General features: G+C 61.2%; 3 protein-coding genes across 4 annotated transcripts; all 3 read right to left on the bottom strand.

Moving 5' to 3' along the window:
* Window positions 1–75: 75 nt before the first annotated feature.
* Window positions 76–2,983, bottom strand: DOK3 (docking protein 3). The gene is made up of 5 exons (XM_069869084.1): window positions 2,859–2,983; window positions 1,298–1,591; window positions 1,078–1,171; window positions 820–992; window positions 76–738 (listed from the first exon to the last, which is right to left on the bottom strand). Exons 1-5 carry the CDS (start codon window positions 2,913–2,915, stop codon window positions 82–84), a joined length of 1,275 nt encoding a protein of 424 aa, XP_069725185.1. The 5' UTR covers window positions 2,916–2,983; the 3' UTR covers window positions 76–81.
* On the bottom strand, window positions 2,934–10,447 carry DDX41 (DEAD-box helicase 41). The gene is made up of 17 exons (XM_069869083.1): window positions 10,365–10,447; window positions 10,168–10,266; window positions 8,615–8,774; window positions 8,451–8,525; window positions 8,113–8,173; window positions 7,368–7,504; window positions 7,036–7,108; window positions 6,707–6,860; window positions 6,039–6,175; window positions 5,695–5,857; window positions 5,467–5,598; window positions 5,214–5,285; window positions 4,857–4,953; window positions 4,472–4,621; window positions 4,246–4,317; window positions 4,008–4,118; window positions 2,934–3,777 (listed from the first exon to the last, which is right to left on the bottom strand). Exons 1-17 carry the CDS (start codon window positions 10,386–10,388, stop codon window positions 3,641–3,643), a joined length of 1,854 nt encoding a protein of 617 aa, XP_069725184.1. The 5' UTR covers window positions 10,389–10,447; the 3' UTR covers window positions 2,934–3,640.
* A 240-nt stretch (window positions 10,448–10,687) lies between these two features.
* FAM193B (family with sequence similarity 193 member B) lies at window positions 10,688–20,288 on the bottom strand. Of its 2 annotated transcripts, none has more exons than XM_069869060.1 (10): window positions 20,026–20,288; window positions 17,392–17,631; window positions 16,521–16,740; window positions 16,126–16,335; window positions 15,414–15,828; window positions 14,216–14,411; window positions 13,580–13,816; window positions 11,287–12,313; window positions 11,130–11,205; window positions 10,688–11,045 (listed from the first exon to the last, which is right to left on the bottom strand). In XM_069869060.1, exons 1-10 carry the CDS (start codon window positions 20,221–20,223, stop codon window positions 10,949–10,951), a joined length of 2,916 nt encoding a protein of 971 aa, XP_069725161.1. In that variant the 5' UTR covers window positions 20,224–20,288; the 3' UTR covers window positions 10,688–10,948. The 2 variants fall into 2 exon arrangements, with proteins under 2 accessions (XP_069725161.1, XP_069725162.1); XM_069869061.1 differs by having other exon boundaries at window positions 16,126–16,302.
* Window positions 20,289–21,916: the final 1,628 nt, after the last annotated feature.

Genomic DNA, 21,916 nt, shown 5'->3' with positions numbered 1-21,916 from the left:
GGACCGAATCCCGCAGCGACGGCTCCTCCCGCCCCCCCCAGCATCACCGGCACAGCCGAGCCGGTCCAGGCCGTTTATTGCTCAGGCCCAGTCCCGCGGGCCGGGGCTCTCCCGGCTTAGCAGCCGCACCAAGCGAGCGCGGAGGTTGCCCGGGCGGCCCCAGCGCTGCTCCGGGGGCACCGGCGCGGCTCGGGGGGCGTAGAGGGGCCCCGCCTCGCTGCCCTGGCCCTCGGGAGCCTGCCGGCACCCCGGCTCCCACCGCCCTGCCTCCTCCTGCTCCTGCTCCTCCTCCTCCTCGTACTCCTCCTCCCGCGCCCCGGCGGGCCCCGGCTCGGCCGTGAAGATGTTCTCGTAGAGATGCTCGGGGGGCGGCCTCCCCGCAGCCCAGGGCTCGCCCCCCGGCCCCGGCCCCAGGAGAGGCCGCTGGCCCCGGGCGATGGAGGCGTAGATGATGGGGCCGGTGGGCTCGGGCTCGGAGAAGCGGAGAAGGCCGGCGTGGGGGTGGGAGGCAGGCTGCGTCCCCCCCGGGGCCGGAGGGGGCTGGGGCTCCTCGGGACCCCAGGGCTGGGACTCGGGGCTCTGCGCAGAGAGCCGGGGGGCCGGAGGGTCCTTGCCGTGCTGCTGGCAGGCGATGGCGGCACCCACGGCTCGGCAGAGCTCGGGGGCTCGCGGGGTGCTGAAGGTGAAGGTGCCTTCGCCGGAGTCGCTGCGGCGGCCGGCCTCGAAGGAGAAGATGGTCTGTGGGGGCAGAGGAGACGGTGAGGGGCTGGCAGGCGGCCGGGGCAGCCGGCAGCCCCCGCGAAGGGGACAGGCACCCACCTGGTCCTGGCCAAACTTGCGGAGGAAGGGGTAGGGCCAGGTGAGCAGGGGCTGGCGGGACTGCGGGTCCTTCAGCGTCAGGCTCTGGGGAAGGGCCGAGAGCAGGTAGTGCCCGTGCAGCCCACAGCGGGCGGCCGCGTCCGTCTGCACCACTAACACCGGGAATTCGGTCACTACAGGAGAGGAACAAGACGATGCTGAGCACCGCGGTGCTGAGTTGGAGCCCTCCCCAGCCCCATCCGCCACCCCTGCACGTACAGTCCTGCCAGGAGGAGTAGAGGGAGTTCTCCTCCATGGGGACAGTGGGGCTGGGCTGCGTCCTGGTAGTGCCGTGTGTCACCTCCTTTGTGCCCTAAAACAGAGGGATGTGAGCACAGTCCCTGGGCTGGGGGAGCACAGGCACCGCTCTTTGCTCACGCACCCCAGGGGACCCTGGCTCATCTGGGCCAGGAGCAGCACGAACAGGACCCCACGGTACCTGGAAGGCCAACTGGCAGAGCTGGGTGATCCATTCATCCCGCTGCTCAGCTGCCAGCACATAGCTCTTCTCCGTGGTGTTGAGGTAGAAGGCAGAGGTGGCTTTGGGGCAGCTCTCTGTGGCCGCCGGGCCCACGGAGACGCAGTCCGAGAGGCGGATCACCCGGCGGGCACAGCGCCGCATGGAGTTCTTCTCCAGGGCTGTGCCGTCATCCCGCACGTCGAACTTCTCCATGCGGGCCACGCCGGAGGGACTGGCGGCAAAGAGCTGGGCTCGCATCTTCCTCCAGGACCTCTGCGGCGTGGGAAGGGCACAGGCAGGGAAAAAAGGGATCAGTGAAGAGCTGCCCACTGCATCCTCCCAGCGCAGCCCTCCACGCGAGCCAGGCAGTGCTCAGGAAGAGCCATGGGGGTTCCTGCTCACACAACATGAGGACACGGAGAGCCGGGGCGAGCACGGACCCTCGGGACCACGGCAGGGCAGTCCCAAAGCTGGGTTGAGGCTGAGGCCTCACCCCGAATGAGCTCGGCCTGGCTCGCCGGGTGAGTCACGCTCACTCCCGACTTGCAGAGCATCAGGTCCTGCTCCTTGCTCCCCGCTGCAAGTGCTGGCCTGCTGCCGCGGCAGCTGAGCTCTTGAGCTGTTCTCAGGACAGACCTTGATGCAAATTAAAGCCATTTTGAGCGGCTGAGGCTCCCACTGGCAGTCTCACATCTGCCAAACACAGCCAGGCCCTGCAGCTCACAGCCCGCTTCCTCCCAGGGGAGGCTCTGCAGCACCAGCACCTTCCCAGCCTGTCATGGGATAGAGGGGGTGCGTGCCCCCCACGCACCTCAAAATGCAGCAGAGCCTCCGCCCTGCAGAAACCAGATGCACCCAAAATGCACCCAAAAAACAGATGCACCAGCTCCGCTGTGCACGCAGGGTCGGCCTGTTGTGGTTCCACAACTTGGCTCTCACATGGAAGCAAGGTCGGAGCACGATCGCAGGCCAGTGCATCCACCAAGCCCCCCATGAGTCACGGCCACCCTGCTGCAGCAGAGGGGATGCCACTACGGCACAGCCAAAGCCCACCCCATAGCTCCCTCGAGCTGGCTTGTCCCTGCGGGGACTCTCATCGTGCCACCTCGAGGGCTGCAGCACGTGGTTCCCACCCTGAGGGCCCAGGGTGGTGGGGCAAGCCGCGAGAGGTGCCCCACGGATGGCATTGCCCCCCACGGCCAGGCTCGAGGGCTGGGCAGAGCCATGTCCCACGCGCCGCCCCGCTCCCACACACACACTGGAGCTGCGCCTCGTTAACACGCATTTATTGTTCCATTGCAAATTGTGCAGCGACCAAGCGAGAAGAGGGACCCGCGCAGTGGGAAGCCCAGGCAGGTGCCTGCACAGATGAGTCTCCTCCACCCGCTCCTGGGGCTGCGGAGCCCAGGGCCCTCCCAGGGCAGCTCCAAGGGGTCTGGTTCCAGTCCCCCACACCCAGGCTGCTGAGGGCCCAGCCCCAGGCCTGGAATCAAGACAGACCAGGACACACCCTGTATCCAGCCCCAAATCCATGTTTTACCTTTCCAAACTTGCAGTGCTGCACATAGAGGATCCCATCCTTCACCGGTCTCTCCATGGGCCCAGAGCCGCCCTGACAGCGCAAGGGTCAGGGACTCGGGCTACCAGCAATGGAGAAAATGTGACCGCCGCAACCAAAGCAACTGCATGGGGCAGACTTCCTTCTCTCAGCGACTTCCCCTTTTGGGTGTGTGGGATGAGGCAGAGGCTGGGCCACAGGAGGTGTCCGTTTGTCTGCCCTCCCCCTCACAGGGGGGCAGCGGTGCAGAACGCACACAGGCAGAGCACAGGAAGCACCTCAGGGACCACATAACACGAGCACAGCAGGCTCAGCCTCATCCCGGCAGCACCAGGGAGTGTTTGGAGGGGCACGGGAACAGCCACCAACCGAGGACACACAAATCAGAGAGAGGGGATGGTCCCAGAGGAATTGAGGGGCTCTGGAGAGCGGAGACACAAGACCCTTACACACCATTGCCGGGGGCAGCCAGCAGCAGCCTCAGATCAACCGCCCCACTTGGGCTTTCTCCTCCCCTAGGGCACCGCTACCTGCTTGCCCAACGCTCCGCTGACGTAACAGGCTGTTGCAGCACAGCTCCAGGGCAGGAGCTTCGTCAGGCTGAGCTGGCAACAGCTCTGGTGACCAAGCGTCTGGAAAAGGGGACATGGCAGTGCAGAACAGGTCCCTGAGCTTGGGAAAGGCAAGTGCAGCCGGGGCACTGCCCCAGCTGAAAGAGAAACAAGGCCCACGCTGGGGAAGCTCCGGGCAGCTCACTCCCCAGGCTAGAAGTCCATAGAGCTGTGGGCCAGGTAGTCCTTGCGGCCAATGTTGCTGACTTGCTTGGTCTGCATGGCCTCCAGCTTGGGGCAGTCAGTGATGCGATGGCCCAGGCCGCCGCAGAAGGCGCAGCCTCGCTCGCCTGCAAAGGGAGAAAGGGGGTCAGGGGAGCCGTGCCACGCCAGGAGAGAGGCCTCCACCCCAGAGCAGGGACCACACCAGCCTCTCCAGCTGCCACAGCAGCCATGTGCCCGCACGGCGTGGCAGTAACAGCCCGGAGGCAGGCAGGAACCACCACTGGAACCTGGAGTGAAGGGATCTGGGAGACAGCAGCTTCACGGAAGGTCCCTGTGCCAGCCCAGGGTCTCTCACCTCCAATGTCCAGCATGGTCTCATCCCCACAGTGCAGCACCTGGAGCACCGGCGGCACCTTCTGCTTTGCCTCCAGGAGGAGGGCCTTCAGGTCCATCAGCACCGACTCATCTAGGGCAGACACACGGTCAGACGCGGCGTCAGCAGGGTCCATGCCACCATCTCCCCTCACGACTCATCCCTGCTTGCTCAGGACCCCCAATACCCGGCAGCCCCCAGCCCCACAGCTCTTTCTCACCACAAGCCTTGTTGATGAAGGTGGTGGCAATGCCAGTGTTGCCTGAACGGCCTGTACGCCCGATACGGTGAACTGGGGAGAGAGAGAAAGACAGGATCAGGCCCAGGCAAATGCCACATGACAGACTGCCCCTGTCCCCAGCCACTGCAGACAAGCACACAGCTCTGCTGGCCTCTGCACCCACCCTGCCAAGCCCCTGTGGATCCCCAAAGGGTCCAGCCCTCACCGTAGTTCTCAATTTCCTCTGGCATGTCATAGTTGATGACGTGCTGGATGGCTGGGAAGTCCAGACCCTTGGAAGCAACATCAGTAGCAACCAGGACATCCTTCTTCCCATCCCGGAAGGCCTCGATGGCTTTTGTCCGTTCCTCCTGATCTGTAAAGGTCCAGCAGAGAAGATCAGCAAAGGGAACAGTTCTCAGTCCTACCTCTTGTGGCAACTGGTATGGCCTCAGAGCTAAGCATAGTTCAACCAAGGCTGCCCCAGCCTCTCCTCACACCATCACAAATGGCTGTTTGCTGGGACCTCCTGTGGCCACACACCACCCTGGCCGGAGCGGGCCCAGGGAGGGCCGCATCGCAATTCCACCTTCCCCAAGAACCTCACCAACCTTTCCCTCCGTGGATGGCCACAGCTTCCACACCCTTGAGCAGCAGGTATTCATGGATCGCATCGACATCTGCCTTCTTCTCTGCAAAGATCAGCACCTGCAGCAGCACAGACACCATGGAAGTGCAGCCTTTCTGCAGACTGGCAGCGCTGGCACAGCACAATCTCCCTGGAAACCCGCTTCCTCTTGCTGAGCGGAGCACAGGACGGCTCTGGGCCCAGGACTCGCTCGTACGTGCAGCACAGCCCTGCAGCATCACAGCTGTGTCCCCACCACCAGCTCCACCCATGCCCCAGGCCGTGGTGCACCCATGCTGCCCCCAGCCAGGCTACAAGAGAAGACGGAGAGTTCACTCACAGGTGGTGGGGTCTTCTGCAGGCACTCCAGGAGGTACACCATCTTGGCCTCCTCTTTCACGTACTCCACTTCCTAGGAACAAGCACAAGGATGGCTCAGGCAGGCAACAGGGAAACGACCATCGCTGGGTATCCTTTAACTTCTAGGAAAGGAAGGCCATGAGCCCCAGATCTCTGACAGGGGACACATCAAAGACCCTCACGAATGGTGCTGGCCTCACACACAGACACGGGGGCGCTCCCAGCTACCTCACCTGCACAACATCCAGGCTGGCAGCACCCGCTCGCCCAACATTAATGGTGATGGGCTTCACCAGGGCACTCTTGGCAAAGTTCTGGATCTTCTTGGGCATGGTGGCGCTGAAGAGGAGGGTCTGCCGCTGGCCCTGCGCGGGGAGCACAGTGCAAGGATTTAGGACTCACCCAGCCAGACAGGTACAGGGATTGAGCTTCAGGGCGCTCGTGCTGTGCCAGCTCAGTACCTTGAAGTAGGAGAAGATGGTACGGATGTCCCCTTCAAAGCCCATATCGATCATCCTGTCAGCCTCATCCAAGGCCAAGTAACGGCAGATGTCCAGACTGACCATCTTCTTCTGCAGCAGGTCCATCAGGCGGCCAGGGGTTGCCACCATCATGTGTACACCGCTGTGAGAAGGGCAATTGGATTCTTGCACCACGCAGGGACACACAGGGAAGGGAACACCCGCCTGGCACGTCACCTTCACCTCACACCTTCCTAAAGCCACCCAGCCAGGGTGCCACCACTTAGTCCCCTCCCAGAAAACAGGGCCCGGCTCCAGCCCCACAACCCCCCTGAAGGTCTTACTGTTTGATTGTCTCCATCTGCTCCTTGACAGACATGCCCCCGATGCAGAGGGCGCAGCGCAGCGGCGGCAGGCCGTCCTCCTGCAGCAGGCGGCAGTAGTACTCGATGATGCCATGGGTCTGCCGGGCCAGCTCCCGCTGCAGAGAACACCACACATTCATAGAATCACAGAATTGTTTAGGCTGGAAAAAGACCTTGAAGATTGAGTCCAACCCTTAAACTGGTGCTGCCCACTCCACCACTAAACTCTGTCCCTGAGCACCGCATCTCCATGTCTTTTAAATAACTCCAGGGATGGTGACTTCACCACATCCCTGGGCAGCCTGCTCCAATGCTTCGCCACTCTTTCAGTGAAGAAATTTTTCCTAATATCCAATGTACACCTCCCCTGGCACAACTTGACACCATTTGAGGCCATTTCCTCTCATCCTATCTCCTGTTACTTGGGACCAGAGATCAGTACCTGCCTCGCTACAACTTCTTTTCTGGGAGTTGTAGAGAGTGATGAGGTCTGCCCTCAGCCTTCTCCAGATTAAACAATCCTAGTTCCCTCGGCTGCTCCTCGCAAGACTTGCAATTCCTACATCTCCATGCAGGGAGGATCTAGGATCATGACTGAACATCAATAAAAGCTTCCTCCCGCATGTTACTGTGCCTCTGGCACTCACCGAGGGACAGATGATGAGTCCATAGGGGCCCTCTCGCTTGGAGAACGGCAGCCTCTTCTCCTGCTCCAGGCAGAACATGATCACTGGGAGGGTGAACACCAAGGTCTTCCCAGAGCCAGTGAACGCAATGCCAATCATGTCCCTTCCCGAGAGGCTGGGAGAGAAACAAGGCCGATGGCAAAGAGGAGCGTTAGGTAATGGCCCAGGCCTCCAGGGCTGAGCAAGGAGACGAGGCACAGCTGTTACCAGGGATGAGCACTCAGATCACACTGCTGGTGGGCCAAAGGGAGCAACCGCTCCTCGCTCTGGGGTGGGGACAGGGCACTCACATTGTGGGGATGCCTTGGATCTGTATCGGTGTTGGCTGTTGGATTCCTTTCTTCTTCAGGCCCCTCAGGATAGCTGCCAGAGAACAACAGATACACACGTTCACGACCTGAAGTTTTCCCCTGCTTTCCCTCTAACTCACGATCCAGCACCAGCTCTCCCAGCAGTTGCAAACGCCCCTCGTGCCAGCAGCTCAGTGACACAGCCACGACTGTGAACCTACGCTGTGACCCCATTAACATTAAGCATTAAAGACACGACAGCTTCACTTGCTAATGTGAGTTTCCCAGTAAAACTCTGCCCCTAACCCTGCCAGGCTCCTCTCCCAACCCACCTGCTGGAAACTTCATCTCCTTGAAGCTCTTGATTGGGGGCGGGATGCCTTCCCCCTCCACCAGGATGTGGTACTTCTTGCGCACGCGGTCGTGCCGTGCCTCTGACATGCCCAAGATGTAACGGGGTGCTCTCCAGCTGCAGAAGCAACAGAGAAAGGTTGTGGTTGAGAAAAACGCTGGGGCTCCAGGGCCTTCAGCCCCTGCAGATGGCATCGGGGACTCCCTGTCGGGCTCTGATGTCCCACCAGGAAAAGCAAGCAAGCCCAGGGGCTTCATGGTGTGAGCACAGGAGCAGATCCACACCAGTTCCATGCACTAAACGCTTCCCCAAAGACTCAGTAAGAAGTCCCAAGCTAACAGCTGAGAACAGTCTACGCATGGAACATGCCAAAATCTTTTGGGGACATCTCTGTTGTTTCTCTGTGTCAGCCTCAAGCACCACTGGCTCTGTGGGCTCCCCTAGGCTCTTTCTCCAGCTTAGTCACCTCCAGGATCTGAAGATCCACTTCAAGTCTTAAATGTTAGCACAAACGTGCTCTAGCAAATCTTAACTGTATATAAAACAACACCCAAGGTGACTCAACAGCCTTCACTTTACATGCAGCAGTACGAAACCCAGCAACGGAGCAAGAGAAAAGCCAGCAGCTGCAGAGCAGCACTCCTCCTGCAAGGCTGCACGGCTTCAAGTTCCCTTCAACCATGAGGAAGCAACATTTTCAGGAAAACAACCTCTGTGAAACACACCTGGTTTTAATGGGATCATCGTAGGTGATGCCCTTTGCCATCTCCTTCACTGACATCAGAGCTGCAAGAACAAGCTGATGAGGTCAGGGCAAACTGTCCACGTTCAGACATGCAAAACTTCACCAGAGAACTACCCCAGCAAACAGCTGGGGACACCGTTCCCAAAGGGAGAGGAGGGACAGCAGTACCCCAAGGGCATGGGAACAGCGAGTGCGGCAGCCACCCATGCCGAGGGGTCCCCTTCCCATCACTAGGGGAGAACATCCCTGGGTGTTGCAGGGTAAGATTCCTACTGCTACCCTGACAGGTCTGAGAGACAGGGAGCTCCCACTGCTCACCTCGGCCTTCAGCCACACTCTCCAGGATTTTCTCTTCCTCCTTCAGTTGCTTCTCCTTGGCTGACTCCTTCCGAGCTGCAGGGAGAGTCAGGGAAGCAATGAGGGGGTCTCAGCCCCTCCTGCCAGCTGCCCAGCCCTACCATCAGCCACAGCCACTCCCCTACCTTCCGCCTTCTCTTTAAGATGCTGGTGCTGGTCCAGGAGGCTGATGTTGGACTGGGGCCCCAGGGGGATGTCATCTTCATCTCCCCGCTGCTCGCTCCCACTGTCCCGCTGCTCCTCCTCCGACACCACCTTCCGCCGCATCTGCAGCAGCTTCTGCAGCTGGAATGAAGCAGAAGGTGGCAGAGTGAGAGGCCTCGTGTCGGGAGAGACGCTCGGAGCCGTCTCCCAGCAGCACTGGGCCCCGTTACTCCCTTGTCCACAATCGCCTGGTGTACAGTGAGAACATCACGAAGAAACATTGTTTATCCAGAGTTTGTGCAAATTCTGGATACACAGGGGAATAGACACTCCAAATTCAAGCATAAAGCTCCCAACAGAGACCCCACAATTTTATATGCTAAATACTTATAGAATTCCCAGAAGTCATGCACATTCATACTTAATCACACTATCTTGATCTTTTGCCACGTGTGCGCCCCAAAATCCTAAATGTATTATTCTACAATCTGTATGTGATCCCTAGCGGTTACCCCACATTTCTTCACTGATAAACATTTGCTGGATTTTCATAGAAACATTTGGTTGGAAAAGACCTTTGAGATCATCAAGTCCAACTGTACCTGCCACCACTAAGCCATATCCCTGAGCACCTCGTCTGCAGGTCTTTTAAATCCCTCCAGGGATGGTGACTCAACCTCCCTGAGCAGCCGGTTTGAGTGCCTGAGAACCTTTTCAGTAAAGAAATTTTTCCTAATATCCAATCTCAACTTCCCCTGGTGCAACTTGAGGCTGTTTTCTCTCATCCTAATAAAGTATTAAAGTTAAATCATCAGTCCTCGCATTTCTCAGTTACCACATCCTCGTTTGGCTCACTCTGTTTACCAGACTAGTTTTAATCTTATATTTGCCCCACAGTGCTCACTCAAGGTCAGTTTTGCCACAAAGACAGGGCATTTAATCAAACGTCTCCTTTTTTCACCACGAATCGAGGAAAGCTTTTCCTTTTTTTCATAACAAACTTAGTGACAACAAAACCACCTGCAATTCCACTTTTGGCTCACAGAATCACAGAATGACCCGAGTTGGAAGGGACCCACAAGGATCGTAAAGTTCAGCTCCTGAACAGGACAACCCCAAAATTTACACCATGTGTCTGAGGGCATTGTCCAAATGTTTCGTGAATATTATTATAGAATCACCAGGTTGGAAAAGACCCACCAGATGATCGAGTCCAACCATTCCCATCAAACACTAAACCATGTCCCTCAGCACCTCGTCCACCCATCCCCTAAACACCTCCAGGGAAGGTGACTCAACCCCCTCCCTGGGCAGCCTGTGCCAGTGCCCAATCACCCTTTCCATGAAATATTTTTTCATATTGTCAGGCTCGGGGCTGTGACTGCTTCCCTGGGAGACGTTGCAGGGCTCCACCACCCTCTGAGGGAAGAACTTTTGCCCAATACCCAGCCTAACCCTCCCCTGGCTCCTACCAAAAACCTTTCGACCCCAGGGCCTTCCCGCAGAATTTAACTCTTTGTCTCCGCACGCTCACCATCTGCTGCTTGCGCTGTTTAAGGGGCACGTAGGGCACATAGTCGTCATCCTCCTCCCCGGACAGCTCGGACGCCTCCGCCGCCTCTTCCCGCGGCCTCTGCGGGGGGGGACAGCGATGTGAGACCGGTCCGTACGGCACCCGGGCTGCGGGTCCCGAACAACCCGTCCCGGTCCCGGTCCCGGCCCCGGCCCCACCTTCCTGTCGCCCGCGGCCTCCATGGCGCCGTCTCCCCGCGCCGCCCCGGATGTGAATCCCGGCGCGCCGGAAGTGGCTCTGCCGCGCGCCGGCCCCGCCCTCCAGCGCAGGCGGCGGGAACGCTGCGCGTGCCCTACGGGCCGCCGCGGAGGCCAAACTTGTGCGGAAGACGCATTCGCTTCTTACCCCCCAATCCAGCCTCGTGCAGGCAACGAGAACAGCGACCGCGCCCTAAGGGTCGCCGCGGTAGCCAAACTTACGTGGAAAACGCATTACCCCATTCCCCCCCCGCCCCCCCTGCAGAAAGGAGCAAACAGCGGGGTTTAAATAAAATAAAAAATTAAAAAGTTCTTTATTGGGTCCAGCACGGGCCTTCCCCGCGGCGCAGGGAGAGAGGGAGGGGGCGGCCGGGTCACCCCGCAGGGGAGAGCAAAAGGAGGACAGGGAGGGGAGCCCCGGGGGGCCCCACGGGACGGGAGAGCACCGGGGATCCCCACGGATGGAGGGGACCCCACTGAGACCGGGGAGGGGCACAGTGCGGAGAGACGAGGGGCTGTGGGTGAGGGACGGCCCCCCCAGCACCTCACTGGGCTGCGCTGGAAGTGGTTTTCTTCAGAGTGAAGTTGGTCCAGTTCACCGCCACCTTCTGCCGCGTCTGCTTGGCTGAGTCCAGGCAGAACCTGGCAAAGAGAAGAGAATCTCAGTCAGCACCGACTCCCTGGGCCACCCCGGGCAGGGCTCGGCCCCCCAGCCTGCTCCCTCACCTCTTGAAATACTCCACTTCCCTGTCGGTCTCATCCATCTCCGCCCCATCCAGGTCCTTGGGCAGGAATACATCATCTGGGAAAGCAGAGGGAGGTCAGCCTCGGGGATGAGGCCACCAAAAGGATGGTAGCACAGAGCGGTGCTCCCAGCACTCACCGATCAAGGTATTGGATTTCTCCACCTTATTCCGGCTCTTCCTGCTCTTTCCTTTGGGCTGGGGCGAGCCCCCCAAGGCAGGGGGGACAGGCAGCTGCCGGTCTCCTGCAGCCGGACCAGGTGGCTGCTGCTGCACTGGCTCCAGCAGCTCCGCTTTGCCCTCTCCCCTCCGGCCTTTCCACTCGCCACTTCTCTCTTTCTCTGGCCTGGTGCTGCCGCATCCCCAGGGCTGCCCCTTGCCGCCTTCCCCCGGTTCAGCACAGCCGCTCGCCCGCTGCAGCTCTGGGGCACCGGCCTTGGAAGGGTGCTTGGTTCCCAGCACCTGCCCCTTCACAGCAGGGCTCTCCAGCCGAGCCTGGCCACCAGGCACAGCGGCTGCACCCTCTCCTTTCTTTGCCTGCCCGTTTTGCCGCTTGTTCTTCCGCTGTCGGCTCCCCGCAGGCACTGGCTCTGGCAGCTCCGGTCCCCTAGGCTGCGGTGCCTCCTTGGCCTCCGGGCTCAGCCCGCTTCCATCCACGGCAGAATCCGCAGCCTTGGACTGCACCCAGATCATGCGGGAGAGGCTGGGCACGGCGCTGAGGCGCTTCACCACACCGTTCTCTGCCGCTGGGGCTGGCGGTGGCTCCCCGGGCCCCTCAGCCCATCGGGGACTCAGCTCACCCCGCAGCAGCGCGTGGCTCTTGGCGGGGCCCAGGCTGAGCGGGGCCAAGGCCAGGTCTATGTCCTGCAGGTCCGAGGAGCCGTTGAGGTGGGAGAGCAGGTTCTTCTGCTCCAGGACAGCTGCCTTCTTAGGGAAGTCGTTGACATCCAAGTTGAGGTCATAGACGCTGAAGCTGGCCCGGATGGAGTCTTTGATGGTGTTTTTGATCTCCTGCAGCCGGCTGCTGAGGAAGCTGTTCACCCGCTCCAGCTCCAGCTCTGGCCACTCCAGCAGCTTCTCCTCGGACGGCTCCCTGGCCTGGTTGGCTGCAGGAGCACGCTCTGCTCGCTTCTGGGCCTCTGCCTCCAGCTGGGCTTTCTCCTTCTCCTGCAACACAGGTGCCATGAGGATTGGTTGGCCCGGGCTGCAGAGCCACAGGGGAAGCCCTGTACCAGCCTCATCATGCAGCAAATCACAGAATAAATAGTTTGAGTTGAAAGGAACATTAAAGCCCATCCAGCTCCAAACCCCCTGCCATGGGCAGGGCCACCTTCCCCTGGATCAGGATGCTCCAAGCCACATCCAACCTGGCCTTGAACACACCCAGGGATGGGGCAGCCACGACTTCTGTGGGCAACCTGGGCCAGGGCCTCCCCACCCTCACAGGAAACCATTTCTTCCTAAAATGTCACGTAAATCTTCCCTCTTTCATCTTAAAACCATGCCCTTTGTCCTATCCCTGCACCCCCTGATAAAGAGCCCCTCCCCAGCTTTCCTGTAGCCCCTTTAAATACTGGAAGGCTGCTGCGAGGTCCCCCTGGAGCCTTCTCTTCTTTAGGCTAAAAGCCCAACTCTCTCAGCCTGTGCTCATAGCAGAGGTGCTCCAGCCCTCAGATGATCCGGCCCTCCTCTGAACTCACTCTAATGGATCTGTGTCTTTCCTGTGCTGAGGTCTCCAGAACTGAACACAGGGCTCCAGGTGAGGTCTCATGAGAGCAGAACAGAGGGCCAGAATTGCCTCCCTCAACCTGCTGGTCACACTTCTTTTGATGCAGCTCAGGATACAATTGGCTTTCTGGGTTGCAAGTATGAATTAATGGCTCGTACTGAGCTTCTCCTCTGCCAGCAACCCTATACCCTTCTCCTCAGGGCTGCTCTCAATAATCCATTCTCTGTCCAGCCTGTCGTTGTGCTTGGGATTCCCCCAGCACAGGTACAGGACCTTGCCAGCACTCAACACAGCCACCCCATGTCCTCCACACACCCCAAACCGCCAGGTGTCCTCCATGGGCACTGAAACAGCTACCACACTGCACACCGGACACTGCCCTGTGCACAGGAGACCAGCAGGAGCCATCCCAGCACTGCCTCCCACCACCAGATTGTCAGAGACAAGGCACAGAGCAGAGAGAGCAGCACAGCCCAAAGCTAGGCCACCTTCTACAGAAACAGACGCAGGGGAAGCACTGCACAGACCTGGGCATCACTGTCACCTCAGAAGAGAGGGCAGCAAAGGACACAGAGCTCAAGAAAACATGTGGATGCAAGGCAGAGAAGGCACAGCCCTGTGAGGGGCACAGTCTTGCCCAGACCAGTTCCAAGAGGGACTTCTGCAGCCTGCCCCAGGCAGTGCTTCCCTCTGCCCAGCCTCACCTTCTTCTTCTGCTTGTGCCGTGCCCGCTTGGCCGCCTTGGCACTGTTCAAGGGCTTGGGCTCTGTGCTGTTGATGTAGTCCAGCAATTCGTCCACATTGCGGTGGTCCACAGCCGGCTCTCCTGAGCTGCTGTTGTGCCCTAGTTTCTGTGGCAGCTCCTCTTTCCTCTTGGTGAGGCGCGAACGCAACTTCTCTCGGATCTCAGCATAGTTGCGGCTCGTTGGAGCGGCCGGGGGCTGCAGGAGGCAAATGCTGTCAGGCCCAGCAGGCACACGAAGCCAACACGACAGAGGCAGCCCTGGTTCCCCCACCAACCTCCCGTGTCACCCCTTTCCCCAAGGTCTCAGCCAGACAAGTCGGCACAGCCCTCTCTGAACTCTTTTCCACCGCGAAGCCACAGGGTTTGGCTGGCTGCACCAAGCCCCAGGGCTGGGCAGGCAGCTGCGAGTCAGGGGCAAGGGGATCAGCAGGCTGATGAGGCAAGATGGAAATGAAGGGGGGATGGACACGCCAGCAGAAAACAGCCACGACCAGACCTGCCCACTTCCACACTCCCGGCATGCGGACCATGTCACATCTCACCACAGAGTGGAGTGCAAGAACCAGGAGTGCCTGCAGAGCAGCCCCTCACTCACCGCGTTGTGGCCGAAGAACTCACAGTAGCAGCAGTCACAGAATTTCCCATCTTTCTGGTTGGTGGAGGAGGAGGTGCAGGAACTGCGCTCCGAGCTGCTGTCCTCATCCTCCCCGAGCCCCTCATCTGCCTCACACGGCTGCGGCGGGTGGCAGCTGGTACCGTTTGGGAATTTGTGCCCTTTGCAAGAAGGGTCCCTGAGGAGAAGGGAAGAAGGGCGAGAGGCGAGTGGGAGCTGGGTGGGGTCTCAAAACCGTCCCACGCTACGCGTGTAGGAACACCCCTCCCAGGGCAGCCCGTGCCTGAGCAGAAGGATTTGTAGGGCAGACAAACCCCCTCCCCTGCATCCTCCTCCACCAGGGGAGATGCCAGAGGAGCCCATGGCAGAAGACATCTGTAGCTCCTCGCCCCCCAGTGCCTCTGGCAGGCGGGAGGCTGGCACACCAGAGCTCCAGAAAGCAGCGTCCCCCAGCCAGGCCACAGGCTGATTCCAGGGCAGGGAGTGGTACTCACTGGGGGCGGCAGGTACCACAGGTGAGAAACGCTGGAACTGCGTGCAGCTGCCAGACATCCCCACGTGCAGGCAGGCCCGGCTCCCACAGGCACAGACTACCCAGCTCAGAGACAGGGAGGCCAGGGCACGGCCCACAGCGCCACTCCTCAAAGCTCCAGCTCAGGACCTGGCTGGCCCTCCGCAGGGAGCGCTAATCAGCGGAGAGGAACCAGCGCTCGCGACTCAGCATGCTCTCTTCCAGGGCACAGGCAGCCCAGAGAGGGCCAGGGTAGCAGACGAGCAGAACCACAAGTCCACAGGCTTCATCTTCTCGAGGACCTTTGCCCAGTGCCACAGCTGCCCGACGGGTCTCACTGACAAAGGTCCTGTTGGCCAACAGCAGGTTGACCGCGCAGTTCCTTTGGGTCTTTTAGCTGGAGGAGGAGCAAGCACAGTCTCTTCTGCACCACAGTACTAAAGGAAAACCGCAGGGAGAAGACACGTGGGGAGAGAAAAAGCTCAACCCTCAGAGACCAGGGGTCTGCAGCAGCGGAACTGGCCCACAAACACTGCGCCTCTAAGCACCACCACACGAGGGCAGTTGGCCCCTCCATAGAGGAGCACATTTCCATGGGCAGGGATGGGCGAAAGGGCACATTGCCCAACGAGGAGAGAGTATGGAAGCAGGCAGGGCTCCTCAACTCACCTGTTCGTGCTGGGCAGCTGGTGGGAGGCAGGAGGAGGGATGAGCGAAGTGCTGCAGTGCCCGTTGCAGGGATGAGTGCAGCCTGACAGTGGAGGCGGCATCTTCAGCAGCGGCACGTTGGCAGGAGGCAGGTGAGGGCTCTTACATGACCCCGGGCTGTGCGAGACCGTGCCAGCAGGAGGGGACTCAGATGCTGGCTTCGGGGCTGCCGCTTGCACGCTGGGCGCAGGGAAGAGAGCAGCCTGCGGGGAGGTGCCCAGCGGAATGTGGGGTGAGGAGCCAAAGGGCCCCGGATGGGCAGATGTCTGCTTGGAGGGCATAAGCGCTGGCGGCTGGGAGGGGAGGCCGGTGGGACTGTTGGGAGGAGCAGTGAGGTCCGAGTGCTGATGATGCTCTGAGGAGTGGAAGGCCTCACCTGCAGAGGGGCAGGGGCAGAGACGGTCAGACCCCACCCATCCCACAAGGGTCAGGACCACACTCGGGGCCACCCACAGGCCGCTCTCCGTGGGACAAACCCTGTGTCCCCTCAGGCAGCAGGGTGCTTGTGCTAGAAGCCATCCCTGTTCACAAGAGGCCCTGGCAGCACCCCATCTCCCTGCAGGATTCAGCCCTGCCCCACAGAGAGCAGAGCAAGGGGAAGGCACTGAGGCAGCGAGGGCTGCATGAAGCAGCGGGCTGGGAGGAGAAGGCCACCTCTGCCCCGGGCACGCACCTGGCGGGGTGGCCCTCCGGCACATGCTTTTGAACTGCTTCGGCAGCGTCTTGCAGAAGTCGAGTGAGGTAGGCAGAGGCGAGCCCGGGGCGGCACTACCGGAGGTGGGGGAGGCTGCGTGGCTGTAGGGACAGGCCTTGAGCCCCGGTGCCACAGCAGGCGCCTGGCTGGTGCACTCTGGAGAGAGAGCGAGGCCAGGGTGCTTGTCACCTAGAAAGAAAGCGGAGCTGGGGCTGGTTCCCAGCACCCTCTGCTTTTGCAAAGGGAGCCAGGCATCCCATTGGCACTGGCATGCGGAAGCCCAGACCGCCTACCCCTTCCCACAGGGAAACCACCACTTAAGCCAAAGACCTGGCAGAAAGCTCTGCTCAGCCCCGTGGCCGGCTTCAACTCACCTAGTACAGCAGGGGTGGCCCCGAGGGGGCTGCCTTGCGTGGCCCCATTGGTGTGCTGTGAGTTCCAGAGGCCCGAGAGCTTGTGAGCAGACAAGAAAGAGCTGGGGTCCCAGTCCCCTGAGTTCCCGTGGCACGAGGAGGAAGAGGACGAAGAGGAGGAAGAAGAGTGGGAGCCACCCCCACAAGACTGTGACTTGCAGGATGTGTGGGATAATGAGACCTGGTAAAGAAAACACAGAGTGAAGCAGCATCAGGGTGGGAAGGGAGGCAGGAGGCCCTTGGCCTCAGGGTATCTGCACCAAGATGCCACCCACTGGCAAGGTGGGGCTCAGCACACAGGAACCGCTCCTGTCTCTGTCCCAGGGGTGGCTAACCAACCATCCATCCAAGTGCAACACAGCCTGGGTCCTGGGGCCCCCGCCAGCACACAGCAAGGGCCACGCATTGCTCTGGTCCCACTCAAACCAGGCTAGGGTTAAATAAAGCCAAGCACGAGGGAGCTGAGCTCCACGGAGAGCCGGCACTTGCCCTGGCACACTCCAGGGAGGCCCGGCACAATGCACAGCAAAGCGTGGCTGGCAGAGAAGAAACGGCACTGCCAGCCTCAACAGGCAGGCGGCTCCAACCCAGCACAGGCGGCCAGACAAGTCCCCACTGCGCCCTGCTCTGCCTCACCGCGGTCTCTCCCCGAGGAGCCAGCAGCAGCCTTGGGGAAGGCAGCAGGGCTGCACGGAGCCACTAGCCTGGGATGTCTGAGGCACTCGGCTCCAAGTAAGGAGGGGACCCACGCACACAGCCAGTACTGTAGGGTGCTCAACATCGCAGCCCCAGGAGCCCCAGCCTTTCCAACCCCAGCTCCGTAACCGCTTACCGCCAGGGCCTGCTCCTGCACCGCCCGCCGCTCTTCCTCCTCCACACTCTTCCGGCAGCTCTGGCAAATCCACAGTGGCATTTCTCCCAAGAGGTTCTGCACAAGCGTTGGCACAAAGTCGGGTGGCAGCCGCTCGCCCGGGGAAACCAGCCCATTGTGGGACAGCCCTCCCCAGTCCTTGCGCTCCCGGTGACAGAGCAGGCAGCACGTCTGCACCGACTGGTTGGCGGTGGGCAGCACCTGCAGAAGGACACACAGATCACGAGTCACCCCAGGCATGAGCCCCGGTGTGGATGGGGCTCAGACGAAGCAGCAGACAAAACCTCGGGATGCTGATACCAAACCAGAGAATTTCTTGTAGGCTACATGTGGAATTGCACCTTCTCCCACTGGAGGAGAGCAGCCTCAGGCTGCCCAGCTGCTGCCAGTCTGCCACGTGCCAGCTGGGAGCATTCTGGACCCTTGGCAAGATCATGCCATGCTAGAGAGCCAGCCCCACCACCGACCAAGGCCGGGATGCCACCAGCAACTCCCACTGTCACCTCTGGTACAGCGGGACTGAGGGGACTCAAAGGGCAAAGCAAGACCCACAGAAATCAGCACTCGGATACGAAAGGACAACCTGGGAGCCACAGCTCCCTTCCTCGCCCATCACAGACCCACCACCACGCTACCCAAGAGCCTTGGACTCTCCCGTCTGCCTCTTTGTTCTGTGCAGCTGGCGGCGCAGATGCGCTGGGGTGGGGTGCAGCCCCCAGCGCCGCTTCGCGCTCTCCCTGCATGGGGCGGCCAGGTCAGAGCTTCCCACCCAGCGTTGCAGCAGCAGCCGGGCTGCAGCCCGCGGGCTCACCAGAGGCCTGACAGCCGTGACGAGCCCAGCGTGGCGTGGGCAAGGGGGCCCCCATTGTCTGCTGCCGCGGCAGGGCCCCGCGACAATGAGCCGCACAGTGAACTGCTGCTGCGAAACAGATGGCGTCTCCCAGGCTCAAGGTGAAGCAAAGGTCAGAGGCCAAGGAGAGCAGAGGGGGGGCACAGCTCCCCTGCCCACCCACCCACCCAGCCACGGGGAGGAGGGGGCTCCCAGGCCACCTCGTGTCTCGATGGGAGCAAAGGCGGCCACCACCGTGCATGGCGGATGAGAGGATGGCTCTCGCCAACCCCCCCAGCACATCCAGCCCTGGGGCCCAGCCTTGGACTCCCTGTCTGTGAGCCAGAGTGGGTGGCAGCAGCCGCCAGGCGCGTCGAAGGATGTCAGGCAGGGAGAGGCACGGGAGCCTGTCAGGCAGATGCTCGAGCCACCTGCCATCACGCTGGACCCTCCCACAGGGAGCTGTGGGAGCTCGCCAGTCCCTGAGCACAGGGCTCTGCCCTCCAGAGCGCACAGGGGGCTGAGCAGAGCTCCCAGACCTCCCTGCGCACAGGGATGGAACACGGGGTGCACAGACCTTGGGGCTGGGGGAGCTCTCACACTGCTGGTCAAGCCAGTTGCAGCCTCATGCAACAGTGAGAGACCAGCTCACTGCCTGGAAACCCCCTTCCCGGTGCAGACTGAAACCAGCTTTCCCAAAGACAAGCCCGCAAGATGCTCCACACACATGGGGCAATGGCGAGGAGTGGGAGCCCCATGCAATGGCGAGGAGCCCCAGGCAATGGTGAGGGACCATCTTGCTGGCTGGAACCCCATTCCTAGCAGACTGGGGCCAGCTTTCCCAAAGACAAGCCTGCAGGATACTCCACACCCAGGGGGAGCCCCATGCAATGGCGAGGAACCAGTTCACTGGTTAGTTCCCCCGTCCCCAGCACAGACCCGGACCAGCTTTCCCAAAGGTGAGCTCTCAGGATGCTCCACACCCATGGAGCAATGGTGAGGAGTGGGAGCTCCGTGCAACGGTGCGGCGCCGTCTTAATGCCTGGAACCCCATTCCTAGCAAAGATTGGGACCAGCTTTCCCAAAGATGAGCCTGCAGGATGCTCCACACCCAGCAGCAGCCCCATGCAACGGTGAGGGAATGTCTAACTGCCTGGAACCCCATTCCTAGCAAAGACTAGGACTGGCTTTCCCAAAGATGAGCCTACAGGATGCTCCACACCCAGCGGCAGCCCCGCGCAACGGTGAGGGACTGGCTCGCTGGCTGGAACCCTCTCTTCCAGTACAGACTGGGACCAGCTTTCCCAAACATGAGCCCGCAGGATGCTCCACACCCACGGGGCAATGATGAGGAGTGGGAGCCCCACGCAACGGTGAGGGACCGGCTCGCTGGCTGGCACCCCGTCTCCCACCGGTACGGTTGGACTAGACGATCCAGGGGGTCTTTTCCAACCTAGCGATTAGACGGTTCTGTGACCCTCAGGATACTCCACACCCAGCGGGAGCCCCACGCAACGGTGAGGGAACGTCTGACTGCCTGGAACCCCCTTCCTAGCAAAGAGCGGGACCAGCTTTCCCAACGACGAGCCTTCAGGATGCTCCACACCCAGCGGGAGCCCCAGCACCTCCCAGCTCAGCCCAAAGGCACAAGCCCCCAGCTCCAGGGACGCTCTGGGGCCGAGGAAGGGCTCGGCGAGACCCACGCGGCCCTGCCCCGTCCCCGTCCCCCCAGACCCCCCCCCCCCCACCTCGGGGCGCCCCGGTACCTGCGCGGCTCTGCCCGGCTCCCCGCTGCTCCCCGCCGCCACCTCAGGCGGGGCGGGCGGCTCCGGCGGCGGCGGCAAAGGAGGAGGAGGAGGAGGAGGGGGAGGGGGAGGAGGCGCAACCTCGGAAACCCCCACCCTCTCACGGCGGGGCCCGGAGCCGCCGCCCGCCGCCACCGCCTTGTTTCGCCTGCGAGTCATGGCGAGCGCGCCCGCCGCAGCCAGGACAACAGCCAATATGGCGGCGCGGCCCGTCCGGCCCCTGCCCGGGGGAAGCGGGAGGGGGGGGTGGGGGGGAACGACGCCGGGCGAGCTGAGGCCGCCGCCGCCATCTTGAGATGGGGCAGCCGCGCGCGCCAGCGCCACCCGGCGGAGGGGAGGCGGAGGCGCCGCCATCTTGAGAGAGGGCAGCCGCGCGCGGCAGCGCTACCTAGCGGATGGGAGGATCCGCCTTCCCCCCGCCCACACGCCGTCCCGCTCCCCCGGGTCCTAAAGCGCCCCGGAGCCTCGATGAGAACGAGCAGCGCGCTGTGCTGGCGGAGCGGGGCCTCGCGGTGCATCCCAGAATCACAGCATCGCTAGGCTGGAAAGGACCCACTGGGTCATCGAGTCCAACCATTCCCATCAGTCGCTAAACCATGTCCCTCAGCGCCTCATCCACCCGTCTTTTAAACACCTCCAGGGAAGGTGACTCAACCACCTCCCTGGGCAGCCTCTGCCAGTGCCCAATGACCCTTTCCGTGAAAAATCTTTTCCTGATGTCCAGCCTGAACCTCCCCTGGCGGAGCTTGAGGCCATTCCCTCTCGTCCTGTCCCCTGTCACCTGGGAGAAGAGCCCAGCTCCCTCCTCTCCACAACCTCCTTTCAGGTAGTTGTAGAGAGCAATGAGGTCTCCCCTCAGCCTCCTCTTCTCCAGGCTAAACATCCCCAGCTCTCTCAGCCGCTTCTTGTAAGACTTGTTCTCCAGCCCTTCTGGTCCCCACACTCACATAACAGAGCTCTCTGGGTAACCTGAGTGCATCCCAGCACTGCGGTGTCCTCAGCTGCACACACACACACAGAACCACACATAGAATCACAGAATCACTAGGCTGGAAAAGAGCTCTTAGGTCATCGAGTCCAACCATTCCTATCTGCCACTAAACCATGTCCTTGAGTACCTCAAACACGTACAGCAGCTCCTCCACACACCACATCGCTCCCCTCAGCCCATTGCAGCTGTGCTGCGCCACTGCTCTCGCCTTCTCGTACGACCCCAAGGTGCACATGTGGGTTTCCAGACCTTCCAGACCCACGTAGTGGTGCTCTCATGGTCCCCTGGGTGCCGATGCTTGGCACTGTCGCATCCTTGGAGTTCCATGACCACCTACACCAGGCGAGCCCCGCGCGCTGCTCCCTTTGCCCTGGTCCCAGCGTGGGGCTCTCCCTCTCCCCCAGCGCACATCACTCCAGCCCTCCTGCTGCAGCCCCTCCATGCAGACCCAGTGCATCAGGTCCTGTAACCCCCAAAATGCTTGCCCAGGAGAGCTTGGGGCCAGCTCAGCTCCCTGCCAGCCTCGGTGTCACCCTGCAGCACATCGTGGGGTCACGCATCACCCCAAAACCCACCATCCTCATGGCACTGGCCCATGAAGCTCCAGGTCTTGATCTGTACCACACCTCATGTCACCAGAGCTGCCTGGGGCGCAGCACGGGGATGTGTCCCAAAAATACCACAGGCAGCGCTGCCGGTGGCTGTGGGGCAGGTAGGGATCCAAGCTCCCTGTGCTCAGAGGGATCCCGAGGCAGGGGAGCAGGAGCAGGAGCCAGCAGGGACACACGGCGCCCCAGCCCCACATCCACGCCCGGCCAGCTCAGCCTCCGCGCCGTGGGGCTGCAGTGACTCACACAGAGA

The sequence above is a fragment of the Phaenicophaeus curvirostris genome, chromosome 15, assembly GCF_032191515.1.
Source record: "Phaenicophaeus curvirostris isolate KB17595 chromosome 15, BPBGC_Pcur_1.0, whole genome shotgun sequence".
Taxonomy (NCBI): domain Eukaryota; kingdom Metazoa; phylum Chordata; class Aves; order Cuculiformes; family Cuculidae; genus Phaenicophaeus; species Phaenicophaeus curvirostris.
The sequence above is the reverse complement of the archived record's forward strand: the minus strand, read 5'-3'. Positions and strand labels throughout refer to the sequence as shown.

Excerpts from the sequence above, each read along its gene's own strand:
- DOK3 (XM_069869084.1), bottom strand. The coding sequence starts at position 2,915 with ATGGAGAGACCGGTGAAGGATGGGATCCTCTATGTGCAGCACTGCAAG. Across the intron at positions 1,592-2,858 it reads AGCACTGCAAGTTTGGAAAG|AGGTCCTGGAGGAAGATGCG; the intron begins GTAAAACATGGA and ends CCCACGCCGCAG. Across the intron at positions 739-819 it reads GCAAGTTTGGCCAGGACCAG|ACCATCTTCTCCTTCGAGGC; the intron begins GTGGGTGCCTGT and ends CTGCCCCCACAG.
- DDX41 (XM_069869083.1), bottom strand. The coding sequence starts at position 10,388 with ATGGAGGCCGCGGGCGACAGGAAG. Across the intron at positions 4,622-4,856 it reads GGCCATCCACGGAGGGAAAG|ATCAGGAGGAACGGACAAAA; the intron begins GTTGGTGAGGTT and ends GGACCTTTACAG. Across the intron at positions 3,778-4,007 it reads GACCATGCTGGACATTGGAG|GCGAGCGAGGCTGCGCCTTC; the intron begins GTGAGAGACCCT and ends CTCCCTTTGCAG.
- FAM193B (XM_069869060.1), bottom strand. The coding sequence starts at position 20,223 with ATGACTCGCAGGCGAAACAAGGCGGTGGCGGCGGGCGGCGGCTCCGGG. Across the intron at positions 15,829-16,125 it reads CCGGAGGGCCACCCCGCCAG|GTGAGGCCTTCCACTCCTCA; the intron begins GTGCGTGCCCGG and ends GCCCCTCTGCAG. Across the intron at positions 13,817-14,215 it reads AGTTCTTCGGCCACAACGCG|CCCCCGGCCGCTCCAACGAG; the intron begins GTGAGTGAGGGG and ends TGCCTCCTGCAG.